This window comes from Canis lupus, chromosome 18 (assembly GCF_011100685.1).
Source record: "Canis lupus familiaris isolate Mischka breed German Shepherd chromosome 18, alternate assembly UU_Cfam_GSD_1.0, whole genome shotgun sequence".
Lineage (NCBI taxonomy): Eukaryota > Metazoa > Chordata > Mammalia > Carnivora > Canidae > Canis > Canis lupus.
The window spans coordinates 17212035-17232862 of NC_049239.1; the positions used below are offsets into that span (position 1 = coordinate 17212035).

At 44.5% G+C, this 20828-nt stretch overlaps 1 protein-coding gene across 5 annotated transcripts in view; it reads left to right on the top strand.

The window, feature by feature from the left end:
- The first annotated feature begins 7262 nt into the window (after window positions 1-7262).
- The window catches only part of NAPEPLD (N-acyl phosphatidylethanolamine phospholipase D), a 50649-nt gene continuing 37083 nt past the window's right edge, over window positions 7263-20828 (top strand). Inside the window, exon 1 of one of the 5 annotated variants that reach the window (XM_038562802.1) lies at window positions 7263-7578. In XM_038562802.1, the coding sequence (XP_038418730.1) occupies window positions 7571-7578 (8 nt within the window). In that variant the 5' untranslated portion in view covers window positions 7263-7570. Of the gene's footprint in view, window positions 7579-8851; window positions 8870-14541; window positions 14559-17846; window positions 17990-20828 lie in introns of those variants that run through there. The other 4 variants (XM_038562803.1, XM_038562805.1, XM_038562806.1 and 1 more) reach the window with 4 other exon arrangements.

Here is a 20828-nt window from a genome sequence, read left to right on the forward strand (position 1 = left end):
ATTAATCTTAAGAAGCAAAAGGGCTTAATTTTTAGTTATTTCTTCAGATCAACTGCCTTCTCCAGTTGCTACTATACTTTCCTAATTTAAAGATCTGCAGTGGTCTCCAATTTTTATTGTGAATGTCATACAAATATCGCATATTTGTTTTTTAATTTTATAATATGTTATTTACAGATACATACATATTACTGTGAAGCTCAAGATCAGAAAGCACAAAAGATTTAAAAAGATAAACAGAGGTTCTTTCTTCCTGCATACCCACTGGGTTGGGGGAACCCACCTGGGAAGCTATGGCTGTAAGGTGACATCATTTGACTTCTCTTGGCTACTGTTTCTGCTCTCATAATTTTTTTTTAAAGGTTTTATTTATTTGACAGAGCAAGCGGGCACAAACAGGGGGAGTGGTAGGAAGAAGGAGAGGGAGAAACAGGAGCAGGCTCCCTCTCCTGGGATCATGACCTGAGCTAAAGGCAGGTGCCTTACTGACTGAGCCACCCAGGTGCCCCTGCTATTTCTGCTTTTAAAAGGAGAGAAGAGGGGATCCCTGGGTGGCTCAGCAGTTTAGCACCTGCCTTTGGTCTGGGGCATCATTCTGGGGTCCTGGGATCGAGTCCCACATCTCCAGGATCTCCAGGTCTCCTGGAGTCTCCAGGATCACACCCCAGGCTTCAGGCGGCGCTAAACTGCTGCGCCACCAGGGCTGCCCAAGAATCCTACAACTTAACAACAAAAGATGGTCTAATTAAAAATGGACAAAGGCCTTGAATAGACATTTCTCCAAATATGCTATACAAATGTCCAACGAGTATACAAAAAGATGTTCAACATTCCTAATCACCAGAAAATTGCTAGTAGAAACCACAATGAGATCTACTCAGACCCATTAGGATGGCTACTACCAATCAAAAATTAACAAATGTTGGTGAGGATGTGGAGATACTGGAGCCCTTGTGCATTGGTACTGGGACTGTAAAATGATGCAGCCACTATGGAAACAGCATGGAGGATCCTCAAGTAATTAAAAGTAATAGTGCCAAATGATCCAGCAACCCCACTTCTGGGTACATATCTAAAAGAATGAAGAGGAGGGTTTGAAGAAATCTTTGCACATCCTTGTTGATAGCATCACTAATCACAACAGCCAAGAGGGAAAAGCCACCCAAGTATCCATCAGTGGGTGAATGGATTAATAATGTGGTAAAGAAATACAATAAAATATTATTCAGCCTTAAAGGAAGAACGTCCCATCCCACACTACCACATGGATAAATCTTGAGGACATGCCTAGTGGAAAAACCCAGTTCCAAAGACATACTGGATGATGTGACTTATAGGAGATACTTAAATAATCAAATTCACATAAACAAAGTAGAATACTTTATTAGGATCTAGGGGTAAAGGGGGAAAGGGGAGTATTTAATCGTATAGAGTTTCAGGGGCATCTGGGTGGCTCAGTTGGTTAAGTGTTTGACTTCCGCTCAGGTCATGATTCTTGGGTCCTGGGATCGAGTCCTGCATCGGGCTCCCTGCTCAATAGGAAGTCTGCTTCTCTCTCTCCCTAGGCTCATGCTCCTCATGTGCTCTCTCAAATAAATAAAGTCTTAAATAATGGTATAGAGTTTCAGATTTGCAAGATGAAAAGTTCTGGAGATCTGTTTTCCCAGCAATGTGAATATACTTAACACTACTGAACCATGCACTTAACAAAAAATTGTTAAGATGTTACAATTTAAGTCTTTTTTACTCCAATAAAAAGAAAAAAAGTAACATTATAATGAAAATTGAGGATTTTTCATTCTGAAAAACTTTGAATGGAAAATATTTGCTGACTCTTGGCCTAACACAATTCAACTCCCCCTGTAATCACCCGGTCTTCATATATTTTCTCTCAAAGCTTTTTTTTTTTTTTTTTTCAAATAGCCACCAAATATGGGATGCCTGGGTGGCTCAGCGATTGAGTGTCTGCCTTTGGCTCAGGTCATGATCCTGGGGTCTGGGATCAAGTCCTGCATCAGGCTCCTTGCAGGGAGCCTGCTTCTCCCTCTGCCTGTGTCTCTGCACCCCCCCCCCCCCCCCCCCCGTCTCTCATGAATGGATAAATGGAAGACACAGAGAGAGAGGCAGAGACACAGGCAGAGAGAGAAAGAAGCAGGCTCCCTGCAAGGAGCCTGATGCAGGACTTGATCCCGGACCCCAGGATCATGACCTGAGCCAAAGGCAGACACTCAATCGCTGAGCCACCCAGGCATCCCAGATAAATAAAATCTTAAAAAAAAAAAAAAAAAGTCACCAAATGTTACATTGCAAGTGGCTATAGAGGCTTAGAGGTATTTTTGAGGTAGGGGAGTCTGGGGAGGTAAGATGGGTATTTTCCAAGGTCAAAGAGGAGTTAGTGGCAGAGCATCAATTAGAATTTAGCTACTTAAGGTCTTTCTTGCTGTTTGGAGTTACCTCTAGATTCTTAATGATCATGAAAACCATCTTTGATTTGACTGGAAGTGAGGATAGAAGTTAACTGAATTCCACAGGTGCTGCTCTAAATATATGTATTGAATTAAAATCCTCCAGTAACTAGTCTTGTGTTCTGTGCCTTTAGGCCTGGAGCGAGGAGGAGAACGGATAGTACTAATTACAGACCTTATTTTATTTTATTTTTTTAATTTTTTTAAATTTTTATTTATTTATGATAGTCACAGAGAGAGAGAGAGAGAGAGAGGCAGAGACATAGGCAGAGGGAGAAGCAGGCTCCATGCACCGGGAGCCTGATGTGGGATTCGATCCCGGGTCTCCAGGATCACGCCCTGGGCCAAAGGCAGGCTCCAAACCGCTGCGCCACCCAGGGATCCCTATTTTATTTTATTTTTAAGATTTTATTTACTTATTCTTGAGAGAGAGAGAGAGAGAAAGAGAGGCAGAGACACTGGCAGAAGGAGAAGCAGTCTCCATGCAGGGAGCCCAACGTGGGACTCGATCCCGGGTCTCCAGGATCACACCCTGGGCTGCAGGCAGGCACTAAACCACTGCGCCACCCAGGCTGCCCCACAGACCTCATTTTAAAGGTGAGAGCCGTTATGTTAAAATTGTTTTATATGTGGTTTTCCAAAGTAATGTAAGTAGCACCTAACATTGTTAAATATAAAAATAATTTTATTTAATATTGATCTCCAGAAAAGTCACATTGGTGACTAGCCACTCCCAGGGAAACTTTAGGGAACGTTTTTTTTTTTTTAATTTTTAAATTTATTTATTAAAATTTATTATTCATGAGAGACACACAGAGAGAGGGGCAGAGACACAGGCAGAGGGAGACGCAGGCTCCCTGCATGCAGCCCGATGTGGGACTCGATCCCAGAACTCTAGGATCACAACTTAAGCCCAAGGAGATGCTCAATCACTGAGACACTCAGGTGCCCCTGAGTAAATTTTTTTAAAGATTTATTTTTTTTAGAAAGCAAGAGAGAGAAAGCGAATACATGAGTGGGAGTGGCAGAGGGAGAGAGTGTAGGGCTCGATCTCATGACCCTGAGATCAGGACCTGTGCCAAACCCAAGAGTTGGCCACATCTGTGCCACCCAGGTACCCCTCAACTGAGTACATTTTCCAGATCTCACTGGCTTTATTCAAGGATTCAGGAGTCGGGCAGCATCACATCCAGCAGATAGAAAGGAGTTCTGAGGAGCTGTACAAAATGAAAGACTTGTAGGCAGAAGGTGCTGAAAACCAATCTCTATCCCGGAGCTGAAATAGAACAGAGCTTGGCGATAAAGGGCAAAGATCATTGTGTTACTTTGCCAGGTGAAGGAGGCTGCCACAGGCTAAGGCCTTCAACACTGCGGACGTGCCTGGGGCAAAAGGCCGAGGGGTTTTATTTTATTTTATTTTTATTTTTATTTTTTTTTAGGCCGAGGGGTTTTATAGGAAAGTACAGGATCCAAGCAGTTTCCTTAGGAATCTGGCCTGGGTTTCCAGCCCCATTCACGGTCTTCAAGGTGGTCTCAAGACTAGCACTGGCCACCTGAGTGTTGTTATTAAATATCCTGTACATTGTGGTCAGCAAGTTGTCAACATCTGAACGGAGTTTCTGGAACAAGGGGTTCTATAGAAAATTAAGGGAAGGGGAGGGGGAGGCTTCATGAAGGAGGAAGGAAAACTGCCAGTTTAAAGTCAAGCCTTGCTGAAGCATTAGTGTGTCCATCTTAATTTCCATCCATCTTGACGTTTCTGTAGCAGTTTCCAAGGGAGCAGGACAAAAAAGTTCCATGAGCAAAAAGTGGATTGGTATGGGAAGGTCTCTCCCTTAGGTGATGGCAGGGGTCCGTCAGGCAGATGATCTCACCAGTGCTGACTGACTGGGTGATTTCCTCATTGGTTTAAGATTCTATTTCTGGGGCAGCCTGGATGGTTCAGCGGTTGAGCGCCTGCCTTCAGTCCAGGGCCTGATCCTGGAGACCTGGGATAGAGTCCCACATTAGGCTCCCTGCATGAAGCCTGCTTCTCCCTCTGCCTGTGTGTCTGCCTCTCTGGGTCTCTATGAATAAATAAATAAAATCTTTTTTTTTTAAAAGATTTTATTTATTTATTCATGATAGTCACACAGAGAGAGACAGAGAGGCAGAGACACAGGCAGAGGGAGAAGCAGGCTCCATGCACCAGGAGCCCGACGTGGGATTTGATCCCAGGTCTCCAGGATCACGCACCGGGCCAAAGGCAGGCGCCAAACCGCTGCGCCACCCAGGGATCCCAAATAAAATCTTAAAAAAAAAAAAAAGATTCCATTTCTGAGAGCGGTAAAATCGAATTCTCAGTTCGGAGATGTGAAGCTTAGCGTGAGTGACTCAATTTGGGGCCTGTTACCGGTTTTTAACAGTAACAATTTGAAGACAAATAGTTAGCATTATATGCTAAGTGCCTGACTTCCTAGGGGTGGCAGAGAGGGAAGGACAAATAAGGCTCAGTTCAGCAAGTCAGGATCTAAAATTAAACCATGAGTAAAATGCACAGGGTGCAGTATTCATTTTGCCCTGTACTGGGAAGCAGGGCAAAGTAGAAATTTTGCCTGGAGTGATCTAAATTGTTACACTAATCAGCTTTTCTAGGTCTAGAAAAAAAAAAATCCAACCATTTAGCTTTAGAAGTTGTGTTGAGCAGTGATTACAACACAATCCATAAAGTTTATGTAGTATTCCAGGAGTTAAACAAGCATAAACATTACTCCTACTAAACGAATACAGCTTCAATTAAAATCTCAATGTTGTGTTAAAAGACCATTTATTCCTCCTAAACTCCACTGATTTATAGAGATGTGCTTATCTGAAGTACCTGCTCTCAAGGAAACAAGCCCGGTGAACATTCCTCTCTTCGTAGTACCTGTGAGTATATGGAGAGAAGGGTTAGGAAGTGAACTTTTCAAACCACTTTTTTTTTTTTTTTTAAAGATTTTATGTATTTATTCGTGAGACACACACACAGAAAGGCAGAGACACAGGCAGAGGGAGAAGCAGGCTCCCTACCGGGAGCCCGACGTGGGACTGGATCCCGGGACTCCAGGATCGCGCCCTGGGCTGAAGGTGGCGCTAAACCACTGAGCCACCCGGGCTGCCCTCAAACCACCCTTTTTTTTTTTTTTTTTTTTCCGCCAAACCACTTCTTAAGCATAGTTAGCAAATGCAACACATGAGTTTAGAGAGTATCCTAGCTCAGAGGGAGAAAGTTATAAACCGTGTTCTTGGGACAATCCTAGGAACTTGACTATGGACTGAATATCGAATGCCATCAGCCCAGCCTGCAGGAGGGTAAGGTTCACACCTGAGCCGATCCCTGTACTTCTCCAGTGTAACCCCTGCACCTTCACTTTCAGATGGCAAAATAGTCTGGTTTGCATTTTCCCGCAGCTCCATCTGCATCTGGGGCCCGTGTGTTCCTTTCCAACGTAACACCGCACCGCACCCCCCGAGTTCCAGAGGCACAAACAGAAGACGCTTAGGAAGGAATCTTCTTGCCCAACCATCTGCTGTTCAAGTTAACTTCACCGCGATTTCAACCTGTTTATACTACTTGAAACAGCTAATGTGATCCTGCAGTTTAAAAAGAAGATCCCAGGGGATCCCTGGATGGTGCAGTCCGAGAAGTGTCTGCTTCCCTGCAGGTCATGACCCCGGGCTCCGGGGCTCCAGCTCGCAGTGGGGCTGCTTCTCCTTCTCCCTCTGCACCCCTTGCTTGTGCTGTCTCTCAAAAAAAAAAAAAAAAAAGTACAATCTTAAAATTCTGGGAGAAACTCGGAATCACAATTTCATGCTCTTTAACCTGAGAGAGGGAAAAAAAACCCAAACAACCCAAGAACTGTGTGTACCAAATAGGCTGTGACATCATTTTATCATCTATCTATCATCTATCTATCTATCTATCTATCTATCTATCTATCTATCATCTATCTATCTATCTATCTATCTATCTATCTATCTATCTATCTAATCATCTATCTATTTTTGTGACATCATTTTAAAGGCGAGGAGCGGCTGGGACAGGCGGTGCACACGCTTCAAATTAGTTTCCCGGCTGCCAGGCTCGCGGGCTCCCCAGTGCTCTCCACCACGACAGCGCCGGTGACGGAGGCCACCGAGATCCCATTTAGCTCTCGCAGTGATGGCTGGGGTCCAGCAACGTGCTCACGCACCTGAAAACGAGCTATTGATTAGGGGCCGGGGACCCAAAGCGGTCTGAGAAGGGTTTCGGCAGCGCGAACCAGAGGCGCTCGCGGGCGCGGGGGTGGCGGGTGGGGAATACACATCGAAGCGCGCACGCGCGTCCCGCGGTGCCTCCTTTACCAAGATGGCGCCGGCTCTGGGGTCGGCGGGGGCGGCCATCTTGGTAAGGGCAGGAGCGGCCAGCTCGGAAGGTCGCGAGTGAGTGAGTGAGCAGGCCACGTGGAGCGAACTTTGCCTCGGCCTGTGGGTACGGCTCGCGTCAGGGATGGCGAGGCGGCGGGCATTGAGGTGGTGCCTGCAGCTGCTGGCGCCCTCGGCGGAGCCGGCGCGTCGGGGCCGGGGGCGGAGGAACCCAGGCGCCGGCCGCCGTGGCCCTTCCCGCTGCGCGGGGGCGCTGTGCCCGGGGGCGCTGTGGGCCGCGGCGCATGAGGGGCCGCAGCGGCGGCGGCGCACGCGCCCTGCCGCCCCAAACGCCAGGTGAGCCCCGCCCCTCGCCCCGCCCCTCGCCCCGCCCCCCCCCGCCCCGGGCGCCGAGAGGTCTGCGCTCTCGCTCCGGCTCCCGCTCCCGCTCCCGCCCGGCTCGGTGCTCCCCGCCCGCGGCGCCGCTCGGGCTCGCTGTGTCCCGGCCTCGGGCGGTTCGCGGGCGCCGAGCCCTGCCTCCTCCTCCTGGGGATGCTGCGCCTGTGAGGGGCGGGGGCTCGTTTGACCCGCGCGCCTCGGGAGCCGCGGAGCCCGCTTCGTGTTGCCATTCGTGTTCCTGCCCTCGGGGGAGTCCGCCGGCCCTGCGAGCCGCGTGGATCCCGTCCGGTCCGCACGTCGCCGGGCCGCCGCTCCCCGGGTCCGAGGACGAGCGCTGTATGTAGATGAATCGGTCGGCAGCTTCCTTCGAGCAACTTATTTCTTTTTTTAGCAACTTATTTCTGTTTCGTGTCTGATATTTACCTTTAAAAGAAAAAAAAAAATCCATTCCAACAGGTTTCTCAGCTTGGGTCTTCGGAGTTCAGCAGGGAAGGGAGAGCGAGAAGAGAGGTGCAAGGTGGGGTGGGGTGGGCCGGGCCAGCCGGGGCTTTCTGGAGTTCTGGGTTTCCAGAGCGGGGCCCCCGCGGGCTCCTGGGGCTGGCGGGCGCCTCCCCCGCGGGCCGCCGACCTGGCCGTGGGCCGGAGCGCGGAGCTGCAGACGCCGCCGCAGGTCGGGAGGGCGAGGGAAGTCAGCCTTCCAAGAGCCATTTCGTTCTCGTCCTCGCCTTTACTGTTATAATATGACTCATCTCGTTTACTTTGGCTGAGAGCTTGGAGTGTTTGCTCTTTGATCATTCTGATTAATTTATCGAGAAAGTCATTGCTGAGCTACGGCTCTCTGGAAATCAGACCATTTCAATCTGTTACAAGTGGATACCTAGCAGTTTTGGTTCTGTTTTAGCTACACTGTTTTTGATTGAGCCTCGGACATCGATATCGTTGAGAAAGAAGTTATGTAATCTTTAAAAAGAAAAGGTTACCCATAGGCTACATCAGCCTGATGCTGCAAGAGAACATTAGGTCTGGGAGAGAAAATAATTAGGGCAGGTGCACTTGTTTAAGAATTTAAACAGAGATCGGCTTCACTTAAGCTCGTTGTGAGTCCACTGGAAATACAGCCCCAGTTTTCAAGAAAAAAAATTTTTTTTTATTACATTCTGCAGGCTTTCCTGCTGCAGGAATTTCTGTAAGTCTCCAAGAGGGGAAAATACTTAGAGTATTTCTCATACTCCATTGTCATTCACAATTCCAAGTTAAATTGTACCGATTTCATATTGCAGAACTTAATTTTTAAATTGGTCCAAGGATAATTACATGAAGGACATTTTAATACAAGCATTCCATTGTAGGGTTTTGGTTATGTTTTAGTTGATACAGTCATCCTCTTATGTTTGTTTGAAAGGACATTATGTTCCTTTGGTACTTAACGTGTTTGGGAGGCTGAGGGGATTTTTAAGAACATTTTGTCTGTTTGGGTAAAGTATTATTTGCCTTTGATTTTGTTTCATTCTGCTTTTTCTTTGTAGTGGTAGATGGCTGTGGATGTGGAGGGTTTTTCCGTTCTACTCTTCTTATGTAAATAAGAATATGCCTGGAGCTGGGGGGCTGCGTTGATCTGGCATTTTAGATTGAAAAGCATGCAGGTGAAAGAGTGTTTGCATTGGAGTATTATTGGGGAAATGAACTGTGCATGTAATTGTTAATGAGCACCTTTATCCTGAAGGCCTGTGAGGGCATGTATAAAATGGGCATTAAAAAAATCACTCCTTTGGGGCGCCTGGGTGGCGCAGTCAGTTAAATATCTGACTCTTGGTTTCGGGTCAGGTGTCAGGTCGTGGGATCCAGCCCCAAAGTCGGGTTCCACGCTCAGTACAGAGTTTTCTTGGGATTCTCTAACTCTGCCTTTCCCACTTCCTCTCTCCCTCTCCCCTCTCCTGTCTCTAAAATAAGTAAATCTTTAAAAAAGAAAATCATTCAAATGATTTGCAGCATGAGGTTCAAGTAATATACCATTCTAACCGCTATATTACTGAAGTAAGTCTACCTATCTAGAATTTATAGTGCTCGACTTGTCTTTTGAATTAATAACTATTTGTTGTGTATTTAAATATTTTATTAACAGATTTTCGTGACAGATTATGTATGAATTCGTATATCCCCAGGGGCAGGTTTGTTATGTCAGAAATAGTCTTGTCAACTCAGTTGGTTTGATAACATAACTAATTTACAAATGTCTTTCAAGTATTTCTGTATTTTAAGTTTGATTTAATAGGCATACAGTATGTGATGTTGTTAATCCCATTCCACAGATGAGGCAAACAGGAAACTGAGTGCCTGGGAGATTTTTTTTTCAAGATTTTGTTTATTCATGAGAGAGACAGAGGCAGAGACCTAGGTAGAGAGAGAAGCATGCTCCCTGCTGGAAGCCTGATGTGTGACTCGAACCCAGGACCCTGGCATCATGCCCCGAGCTGAAGGCAGAAGCTCAACCACTGAGCCACCCAGGTGTCCCAAGCCTGGGAGATTTTAGGCAAGGTCCCTTAGCACCACAGCTCTGGCCTTGCTACCTCTTGTAGAAAGGGGTACCAATGAAGCCAAGGTCGAGTGGTGTGGCACAGTAAGCTTTGGCCAGCATTATGGCCATAGATTACACCCCAAACCTGTGTGTGAGTGGTATCATTGGTTATGGGGGTATGGGGCTTGCGTATAGATGGATCAGCATCAATTCAAAAGTGTAATTGAGAAACAACTTCATATGTACCCACTACCTAAAACAATCCACCTTTTCCCTGGAAGGCAGCAGATTTTCAGGTTTATCTAAATTGAAGTCTTCCTAGATGAAGGGACCAGTAGCCAACTGACTGAACAGCAAGTACCTGTATACTTCTGTGCTCATTTTTTTTTTTTTAAACAACGTAAGTTTTTTTTTTTTTTTAAATTTATTTATGATAGTCACAGAAAGAGAGAGAGAGAGAGGCGCAGAGACATAGGCAGAGGGAGAAGCAGGCTCCATGCACCGGGAGCCCGACGTGGGATTCGATCTCGGGTCTCTAGGATCGCGCCCTGGGCCAAAGGCAGGTGCCAAACCGCTGCGCCACTCAGGGATCCCTCATTTTTTTTTTTTTTAAGATTTTATTTATTTATTCATGACAGAGAGGCAGAGACACAGGCAGAGGGAGAAGCAGGCTCCATGCAGGGAGCCCGACACGGTACTCGATCCCGGGTCTCCAGGATCACACCCCAGGCCAAAGATGGCGCCAAACCGCTGGGCCACCGGGGCTGCCCTTCTGTACTCATTTGTAATCTTTCTTGTTTTTAAGAGTAAAGTTGTCAGAATAAAGAAACACCAAGCTTCCTCATTGTTTCTGGCACTCCTTGAACTGGTGAGATGTATGTTTGTTTTGCTTACAGGACTCTGATGCTAGGACACCTGGACAACAGCAATAATTGGATTGGGAAGGTTTCTGTATTTGGAGGGTCCTCAGACTAGGAAGATGTTTTGTTCTTTTTTTAAGTTACTGTGTTCCTTCCTTTGGCTTGTTTGGAGAGTTTGTGAAAAGAAGTACTGTGTATATATTCAGAGTATTGTGCTGTTAGATGGTTGAAGTAACTAGGGACAGTTTACAGAGTTTCTAGACTCCCTTTAAAAAAAAACCTTAAGACCCATTCATCTGTTTATGAGCTAAACTAAGTAAAATACTCTACATGGGGTGAAATGTGTCCTTTATCTTTTTATGCAGATCATATGCTCTTTTGGCCCAGGTGTTTTTAAACATGATCATGATGAGAGCATGGCTAATGGACATTCCAGGCTCTATCACTAGCCAGAGCTGGACCCTTGGAATGTCATGTCACCCTCTGGCCTGACCTGCTTCACCTTTAAAGTAAAGGGGTCACACAGTGATGAACGTGAGTCCTGGCATGGCCAAGTTAGAAAGGACTTTAGTACGTTCCGGTTCAACTTCTTAATTTCCAGATTTCCTGTTTCTGCTCTTGCAAGCGTTTTTAGCCTATCATGATACTGCAAAACTGAAACCTCAAAACGAGACTTTTCTACTGCAAAACTCAAACCTCAAAACGAGACTTTAAAAAAAAAAAAACACGAGACTTTTCTACCATTTCACAGAGATGAGGTACTTGTAACATTCTTGGATGAAAGTTAATTCCTGATTCTTTGCACATACAGTATCTTAATTTCATATGTAGATGCGATGTTTGGTGTGTATGAATGTATATATGATGCTGCTCAGAGCCTGTTTTTTTTAACTGGGTGAATATGAATGCCAGTGGGCATGTTGAATATCATCACAATAAAGAATTTGATGGGGCAGCCTGGGTGGCTCAGCAGTTTAGTGTCGTCTTCAGCCCAGGGCCTGATCCTGGAGCCCCTGGATCAAGTCCCACGTCGGGCTCCCTGCATGGAGCCTGCTTCTCCCTCTGCCTGTGCTTGTGTGTGTGTGTGTGTCTCATGAATAAATAAATAAAATCTTAAAAAAAAGGGGAGCCCCGGTGGCGCAGCGGTTTAGCGCCGCCTGCAGCCCGGGATGTGATCCTGGAGATCCGGGATTGAGTCCCACGTTGGGCTCCCTGCATGGAACCTGCTTCTCCCCCTGCCTGTGTCTCTGCCTCTCTCTCGCTCTCTCTGAATAAATAAATAAATCTTTAAAACAAAATATTAAAAAAAAAAGAATTTGACAAACTGTACTCAGTAACATTCTCTTGGTTAAGCATGAATAGGAGCTTTATAATTCCTTTTTGCTTAACTACCCAACTGTCTTAAATCGTAGCTTGTAATAATGCTCATCTCCAATTTACTATCAACTGTTCACATTTTAGTAAGTTTTGTTGAAGACCTAACTTTGCATTTATATGGTCCCTGAAGCCTAGAGTGATCATTCCTCCAGGTTTTTCTGGGACTGAGGTTTTCAAGAGGCAGGACTCTCGGTGCTAGAACTGGGAAAGCCCCGGGCACAGTAGGGTCCCCCTGCCCGAAGTTGTCTCTTCATTGAACTTGATTAACAGTTCTTCCCAGTTGGATAAAATGCCAGGTGGTTATGTGCTGGATGAATTTAGGTATCTTTTCAAAGGCAAAGAAAATATCTTCAAGGCCTCATGTATATTACCTGTTTATATGACTGGAATATAGAGCTATATATAAAAGCATTATTTGTTCTTTTTTATATAACTTTGAGAGCAGTTTAGTGATTAAATAGATCACATCATCATTTGAAATCTCCATGTAAAATTAAAAGGGCAGTTATATTTATGAGGGAACTTGTCAGGGAACTACTAAGTGCTTTTTACTTTGAAAGGTAAAAAAAAAAAGACATGGTTGAAATAAAAAAAGGTTAGCCTTGGCAGTGAGACTAACTGTTGGCTGTATTTACAAACTTTGAACCCCGTATCTGTTCAAGATAAATTTATTGGATTTTCCTTGCAGATTCAATGTGATTAGTGGAAAGAGCACGGGCTCTGGAATCTGATTCAACTTGGGTTGGATCTCCAGGTCCAACTGTTAACCAGCTTTTTGACTTTATGCAAACTATAAAACTGTAAACCTTTGGTTATATCACCCTTAACATGAGGATAATTTGTACCTCCTGGGACTGTTGTAAGGGTTGAATGAGATAACTTATTTATTTATTTATAAAGATTTTATTTATTTATTCATGAGAGACCCACGGAGAGAGAGAGAGAGAGAGAGAGAGAGAGAGAGAGAGAGAGGCAGACACAGGCTCCATGCAGGGAGCCTGACGTGGGACTCGACCCTGGAACTCCAGGTTCACGCCCTGGGCCGAAGGCAGGTGCCAAACCTCTGAGCCACCCAGGGATCCCCAGATAACTAATATATTTAAAGTGGCACAGAGTAAGTGCTTAATGAGCAGTAAACTAGCAGTCAGGTGTGCTGCTCGGTGTACCCATGTTTGGATCAGGAAGGATTATGTGTTTCCATAGCTTCCCTGAACTTCGCAGCTATGGTTATTGTCTCAGTCGGGATTAGTTTTGGGAGGTTTAGGATTAGGAAATTCTGGAGTGGGTATTGTGGCTCCTGAAGTCCTAGTTCTCTATGCCATTCCTAGGACGTGGCCCTCATACTCCAGGTGGCTCCGGCCAGCAAGGTGCAGGAAGAATAAAAAAGAATGTCTCCCTTGCCCTTAGGGAGGCTCCCAGAAGCATCTTGGAAGACTCCTGCTTGAATCACAAAGTATCATCAATATGGCTAATCCCCTAGTTGGAAAGGTAGGAAAGGTGGTCATGTAGCTGGTGCATAGCTACTTATCCTAAGTGAAACTGGGGCTCTGTTACAGAAGAGAAAGGGAGGGGATTAGATCTTATGGTAAGCCTCTTCTAGTTTTGTTTTTGTTTTTTTAAAAGCATTTAAAATTTTTTCATTTATTTTTTTTTTGAGAGAGAGGCTGCATGAGCAGGGTGGGCAGAGGGAGAGAGTCCTTTTTTTTTTTTTTTTTTTTTTTTTTTTTTTTTTTGGGAGAAAGAATCCTAAGTAGCTTCCACGCTCAGCTCAGTGCAGAGCCCAATTTGGGCTCCATCTCAAGACTGAGATCATGATCGGAGCTGAAACCAAGAGTTGGACACTTTACTGAGTTCCCCACAGGTGCCTCAGCATCTTATAATCTTTACTTACCACTGGGTCACAACTTTACCACTATAGAAATTCAAGGTCTCAGGAATTCCCTAGGGTTTTTCAGTTTTGATTTCTGTAATTAGTAGTAGGAATGCCCTCTGTTGGCTTTTGTCTTACTGTCCTTTGGTTACTTGTGCTTCTGCTATAATTTGATTCCCAGTAAGTCTTTTTAAAACCGGTTAACTCTGGGGGCTCCTCAGTGGCTCAGGTGGTTAAGTGTTTGCTTTCAGCTCAGGCCGTGATCCCAGGGTCCTGGGAAGGAGCCCTGAGTTGTGGTGGGCTCCCTATCCAGTGGGGAGCTTGCTTCTCCCTCTCCCCTGACCCTCCCCTCATTGTATGCTCCCCCACGCACTCTTTCTCCCTCTCTCACAAATAAGTAAATAAAATCTTTTTGAAAAACCCTGAAATAAAAACAATTTTTTAAAAACTCTGTCTCAGTGAAGAAATTAGGAGATTAAACTCCTATTCTTCATTATTCATTCAATAAATATTTATTTTTGACATTTTTAAAATTTAACTTTTATTTTTTTAAATGTTTTATTTATTAGAGAAAGAGAGAGAGAAAGAGAGAGAGAGAGAACAGCTAGAGAGTGGGAGAGGGAGAAGCAAGCAAGGAGCCTGATGCAGGACTTGATCTCAGGACCCCAGGATCATGACCCGAGTCGGAGGCAACAGACTGAGCCACCCAGGTGTCCCTCAATAAATATTTATTGAATACTCCTCATGTATAGGCTGCTCAGGGTTATTGGAGACAATGTGAATCATCATGGATTATGTTTCCTTTTCTTTTGGTTCGGCTTCCTAGGAGCACAGAGTCGAATTTGTGACTCAACTGGACTGAATACAAGTCTGTGACCTATCAGACTTTGTCTGTAGCGATGTGGTCTTCCCAGTCCTAGCACTGTGTGGTCATCCTGTGGTTATGTGCCCTCTCTAACTTGTAGTGAGGGGCAGGGAGGAAGACTAGGCTTTGTGGCTGACAGTTGCCAGGCTGACATAAATTTGAGGGTATCAGAAAGTCCCTGTGGTCCTTCTTACATGCCTGTCCTACTTTTATACCAATGACTAATTCAAAGTGGTTGTTCTTAACCGTGTGTATTGGAATCACCCACAGAGCTTTTAGAAGCTATCTGGGGAACCCCCACCTGACATTTTGATTCAGTAGCCTCGAGTATAATTTTTATTGATTGATTGATTGATTCATTCATTCATTCATGAGAGACACACACACACACACAGAGAGAGAGAGAGAGAGGCAGAGACACAGGCAGAGGGAGAAGCAGGCTCCATGTGGGGAGCCCGATGTGGGACTCGATCCCAGGCCCCGGGATTACAACCTGAGCCAAAGGTAGAGGCTCAATCACTGAGCCACCCAGGTGCCTGAGAATCCCAGGTTTAAGGCTTTGTAGCCATTGGCTTGGAAATACTTAAAGAGGAGTCCCATGTTGCTCCCTATCAGTTATCCTGGAGATCAGATCTTTCCTTAATGACCTGTTTTGAGGGCGATCCCTGGGTGGTTCAGCGGTTTGGCGCCTGCCTTTGGCCCAGGGTGTGATCCTGGAGACCCGGATCAAGTCCCAGGTCGGGCTCCCTGCATGGAGCCTGCTTCTCCCTCTGCTTGTGTCTCTCTCTCTTTCTCTCTGTGTCTCTCATGAATAATAAATAAAATCTACAAAAAAAAAAAAAAAAAAAAAAAAACCCTGTTTGACCACCGGAAGGGGAAGTTGGAAAACCTTGAGACCAGTAGTCACTTGGTTGGGAGATAGAAGGCACCAAATGCTTTAGGGGACATTTAGCCAGCGTTGCCTGGCCTGCCTAAATTGCCTGCTCCTCTGGTGGGAAGCTTCTCCTCTGAGCCAGAGAACCTTGCTAACTGGGCTCAGGCTCTGGTGAAGTGCTGATAGTGGGTGCGGCCGCTATGAGCATCCTGAGTTGGCACATTTTTCTCCCTGGGGGACAGTGAGGGGAGATAATGGGGTGAGGGTGGAAAGGATTGTTATTTCCAGAACCAGGACACTGTTCAAAGTTTATGAAGAGTCTCCTGGTGAATTCAGAGAGTTGCTAAGGTCACAAGGAGCCATGGGGTTGCATAGGAATCCTGTGGAGAATCGTGGCTTCATATTTGTTTTGAGATTTATGAATTCCGGGAAGACCAGGGCTGCTCTTGCTCAAATATAAGAACAAAAACATATTCCAGAGTTTATGTCATTTCAGTTTATTCATGCCATTATGCTCAGCTCTTGTATCTTATTAGTGTAGAAATTTAAAAATGGAATATATGCTTAGAATATAATAAGACAGTGGCTTATAGTTATTAGGGGCTTATTGTGTGCCAGACACTGGGCTAAGGATCACGTACATTTAGTCCAATACCACAGTGACATGGAAACTAAGACTTAGAGGTGACAAGGATACATGCCAAGTTGGGAAATATTTATTTTAAAATGTTTAAAAAAACAAAATGTTTACATTTTTTGTGCTCCTTTTTCTGGTAATGTGGCTTTTCCTGATGACTTGATTCAAGTATATTTTAATTATATCTAGTTTTTGATATGCTTTTATAATTCTTGGTATTCTTTTTTTTTTTTAAATTCTTGGTATTCTTAAGAATACTGTAAGTAAGGATACTTCCTGATATTTTTTTTTTAAGATTTTATTTCTTTATTCATGAGAGACAGGTGTCCCACTTTCTGGTATTCTTAAGCTACACTGAGTTGAGGGATGCCACAGTGGCTCAGTCAGTTAAGTCTCTGCTTTTAGCTTAGGTCATGATCTCGGGGTCCTGAATTAGGAGCCTGATATCTGGCTCTCTGATCATTGGGAGCCTGCTTCTCCCTCTCTTTCTGTATCTCCCCATCTTGTGCGCGCTCTCTCTCTCTCTCTCTCTCTCAAATAAATAAATGAAACCTTTATAAAAGACACACTGAAAAAAAAATGTTAGTTGACCTTTTGGGGATGTCACATGGCGCCACTGTGAACCTGCTGTTACACTGTCAGCCAATGGGCAGAACAGGGTCTGACCTCAGTGGTGCCCTGGGCCTTGCTTCCTTGTAAAAGCTCCCACTGTTGGTTGGTTAGTTGTCCTTTACCTTTTTCTCATGCAGGATTGTGTGCCCTTTTGACATACTCCTTTGTACATGAATCAGGGCCTCAAGCAACCTCCCTGGTGCCTTTCTTGCTTTCCATCACCCTCTGTGTTGACATCCAGGCCCTGTTACTGGTTGGCTGCATTCAGAGGCTTATGAGCCTCCTCCACATCCCCGATCTTGTGGATCACAGAACTTCTCATCAGTGTGAACCACTTGGCATATAAGGAGCAAGTATTCAGGTGTTTTGGAAATGCCTCATACAGTTTTTAGTATTCATAGCTAACACTAATGTAAACATGTTTCTCCAAAATCTGTATGGTTGTCTATAATTTTTTTTTAAGATTTTATTTATTTTTTCATGATTGAGAGAGAGGGAGAGAGAGAGAGAGGCAGAGACACAGGCAGAGGGAGAAGCAGGCTCCATTCAGGGAGCCCGATGTGAGACTCGACCCCTGGACTCCAGGTTCACACCCTGGGCCGAAGGCAGGCGCCTAACCACTGGGCTACCCAGGGATCCCCATTTTTTTGCTAGAATTTAGATGTAGTAGACATTCAAACATGTTTGGTAAATGTCTCTAAAAATGATTGAAGTATAGGCCCTTACAAATTATACCTGAAACTTTATTATAAGGGTGAAAATCAAATGATTTTGATGTTCAGATTTGTCATGAAATCTCTTCTGAAATACTTTAAGCTGTAAATAAATAATCACCTGGTTTGCCGGGTAAACCCAGGGAACTCTACTTTCTCCAGGTAGCCAACTTTGCTGTTCTCAGATGAAAACTGTTATACTTATCCCTTGCTAGCCCAGCCTGGGAAGGTGGCTGCATCTGAGCTAACTGTAGCTGGGAACTTCCTTCCGGGGGTGGACTTGGCAGGGGCACGCCGCGGTGGGGCCACGTTAGAGGGGCAGTTCCTCCGTGGCCTGAGCAGGCTCTCGGGGGCAGCCACGGATTGATAGGACCTAGGAGGGTGAAGGGGCCTTGAGGTTGTGCCCCTTCCCTAACCCTAAGAAGAAAGTCTCAATGACAGTGACTTTTTTTTTTTTTTTTTTTTTAAGATTTTGATTATTAGAGGGGGCACCTGGGTGGCTCAGGGTGTGATCCTGGGGTCCTGGGATCGGGTCTTGCATCAGGCTCCCCACAGGGAGCCTGCTTCTCCCTCTGCCTAAGTCTTTACCTCTCTCTGTGTCTCATGAATAAATAAAAAAATATTTAAAAAAAAAAAAAAAAAGGGAACTGAAGTCGGAAGTTAGAGAGTATTTTTCCTTTCATTACCCTTCCTTTCTATCTAGGAGCTATGAAGACCAATTTCTCCAATCTTATTTTTTTTTTTTTTTTAAGTGGGGAAGAGAGCATTTGTGTGTGTGTGTGTGTGTGTGTGTGTGTGTGTGAGAGACACACACACACGTGTGCATGCGGGAGCGGGCAAAGAGGGGGGTGCAGTTGGAGAGGGAAAAAGAGAATCTTAAGCAGGCTCCATGCACAGCGTGGAGCCCAGTGTGGGGCTGGGTCTTGTGATTCTGAGTTCATAACCTCAACCGAAATCAAGAATCAGACACTTAAGCAGCTGAACCAGCCAGGCACCCCGCCATTCCTTTTCTTTATGGGATATATATTTTTATGGGTTATGCTTTAAAAATAAACTTTCTTTTTGCATAATTGATTGAGACAGAGACAGGAGAGAGAAAGACCACATTTTGAAAGTATATTTTTGTTCAAATCTTGGCTTAAGGAATAATGAACACGTAAGATCATCTGACAGATTGAGGGTACACTTTTAAGTTTCTCAAGCATCGGGCTAGTCTTTCCTCCCCATATTCCCAGCCTTTTCTGTTAAGTAATTGTATTATTTAGGTTTTACTGATTACACCAGAAATGAATCTTAACTTTTCGTTTGCATAATTTTTAAGATATTAAGGAGGTGATAATTATGTCATTTCAGGAAACCTACTTTATGCATGTTTTCTCAATTTGCCATAACATGCCATTTTAGTAGCGTTATCCTGAGGCTTCCAGTTGCAGTACTGTAGGTGGTATTTTAAAGTGGGCTTTGGTCTTAAGCTGCCTTGTTTATTGTTTCTGATTCTAACCAAAGCTTTGCTTTCTTATAGGAAAAAACTCATTATAGAGGAAGCGCTTACACTGTATGTATTTTGGTGATGTAAAAATCTCTTGATAGCCTGTTAAATGACTTTTTAGTTCAATATATTGCATTTTGTCAAATAGCAAAGGATTTTCAAAGCCTTTGGTGTTGTGTGATCATGAACATTTGTTATCCTTGATTAATTTTTGAAAAGAAAACGTGTTCTCTCATTTGTATCCTGGAGTGTCAGGTTGTATTTTGTACTCCCTTTTTTCCAAACTGTCTATCCTGAGTCTTAGGTGCTTTTGGTAAGGTAGCATTTCTTTGAGAATTACTTGTGTCAGATGACAAAACACAATTTAGTAACAAATTCCGTGTCATTATTATTATTATTATTTTTTAAGTTTTTATTTATTCATGATAGTCAGAGAGAGAGAGAGGCAGAGACACAGGCAGAGGGAGAAGCAGGCTCCATGCACCGGGAGCCCGACGTGGGATTCGATCCCGGGTCTCCAGGATCCTGCCCTGGGCCAAAGGCAGGCGCTAAACCACTGCGCCACCCAGGGATCCCTCCATGTCCTTATTTAAGGAAAAAAAAATCATGGGATGTGGGGAGTATGGTGCTTCAGTAGAACACTTTTCCTGAGGAATTTTTTTGTAAGAGTCCATTTTATTGAGCATAGAAGAGGCAATGTGGAAACAAGGAATGATTGGTTAGGAGATTGGGAATTTTCTTATCAGGCTGGCAGGTGCTGTTTTTTTCTTTTTCTTTTTATAAATTTATTTTTTATTGGCGTTCAACTTGCCAACATATAGAATAACAACACCCAGTGCTCATCCCGTCAAGTGCCCGTCACCCAGGCACCCCCACCCCCCGGCCACCTCCCCTTCCACCACCCCTAGTTCGGTTCCCGAGTTAGGAGTCTTTTTTAGGGTCAGGTACACGCACTAAGCTGAATTGGAGGATTGTGATTGGTGTGTGATAGGGTTTCCCGTAAGTGCAGGTTGACTTGGGTTTAGATTTGTGGGCCAGGCCACAGGGGCAGCTTCCATTCTGTGGGTCCTGCTATTCGAATTAATTTTATCATTTGTTGAAGTAATTTTTCTGTCTATAATCAGAACACTTTATAAGACAAATTTAAAGTTTTTTTTTATACAAGAAAATACTTTGGTTTTTATAAAGGATAGAGAAATGTAGACTTTTTATAAAAATACTTTTTAAAAGAATTTTTTAATTTATTTATGATAGTCATCACAGAGAGAGAGAGAGAGAGAGAGAGAGGCAGAGACACAGGCAGAGGGAGAAGTAGGCTCCATGCACCGGGAGCCCGACGTGGGATTCGATCCCGGGTCTCCAGGATCGCGCCCTGGGCCAAAGGCAGGCGTCAAACCGCTGCGCCACCCAGGGATCCCTAAAAATACTTTTTTAAACATAAATTAAAAAAAATACTTTAAAACAGTGAGAAACAGAGAGCTTGTGTGCTCTAGCAGGGGAGCAGCAGGCAGAAAGAAAGGGAGAAGCAGGGAGCCCCATGCAGGGCTCGATCCTGGGACCCTGGGATCATGACTTGAGCCGAAGGCAGACCGTTAACCACTGAGCCACCCAGGCCCCCCAACATAAAATTTTTAAGAACAATTTCTGCAATCTGTTTTGAATCTATCTGGAATTCTAGGATGTTATCTTTCACTTGAACAAAGGTTCTAGTTACCATATCCTTTACTTTTCTACTGAACGTAAATAATAGTTGTCATGATTTGCATTTGGATAGTGCTTGGGAAATACTA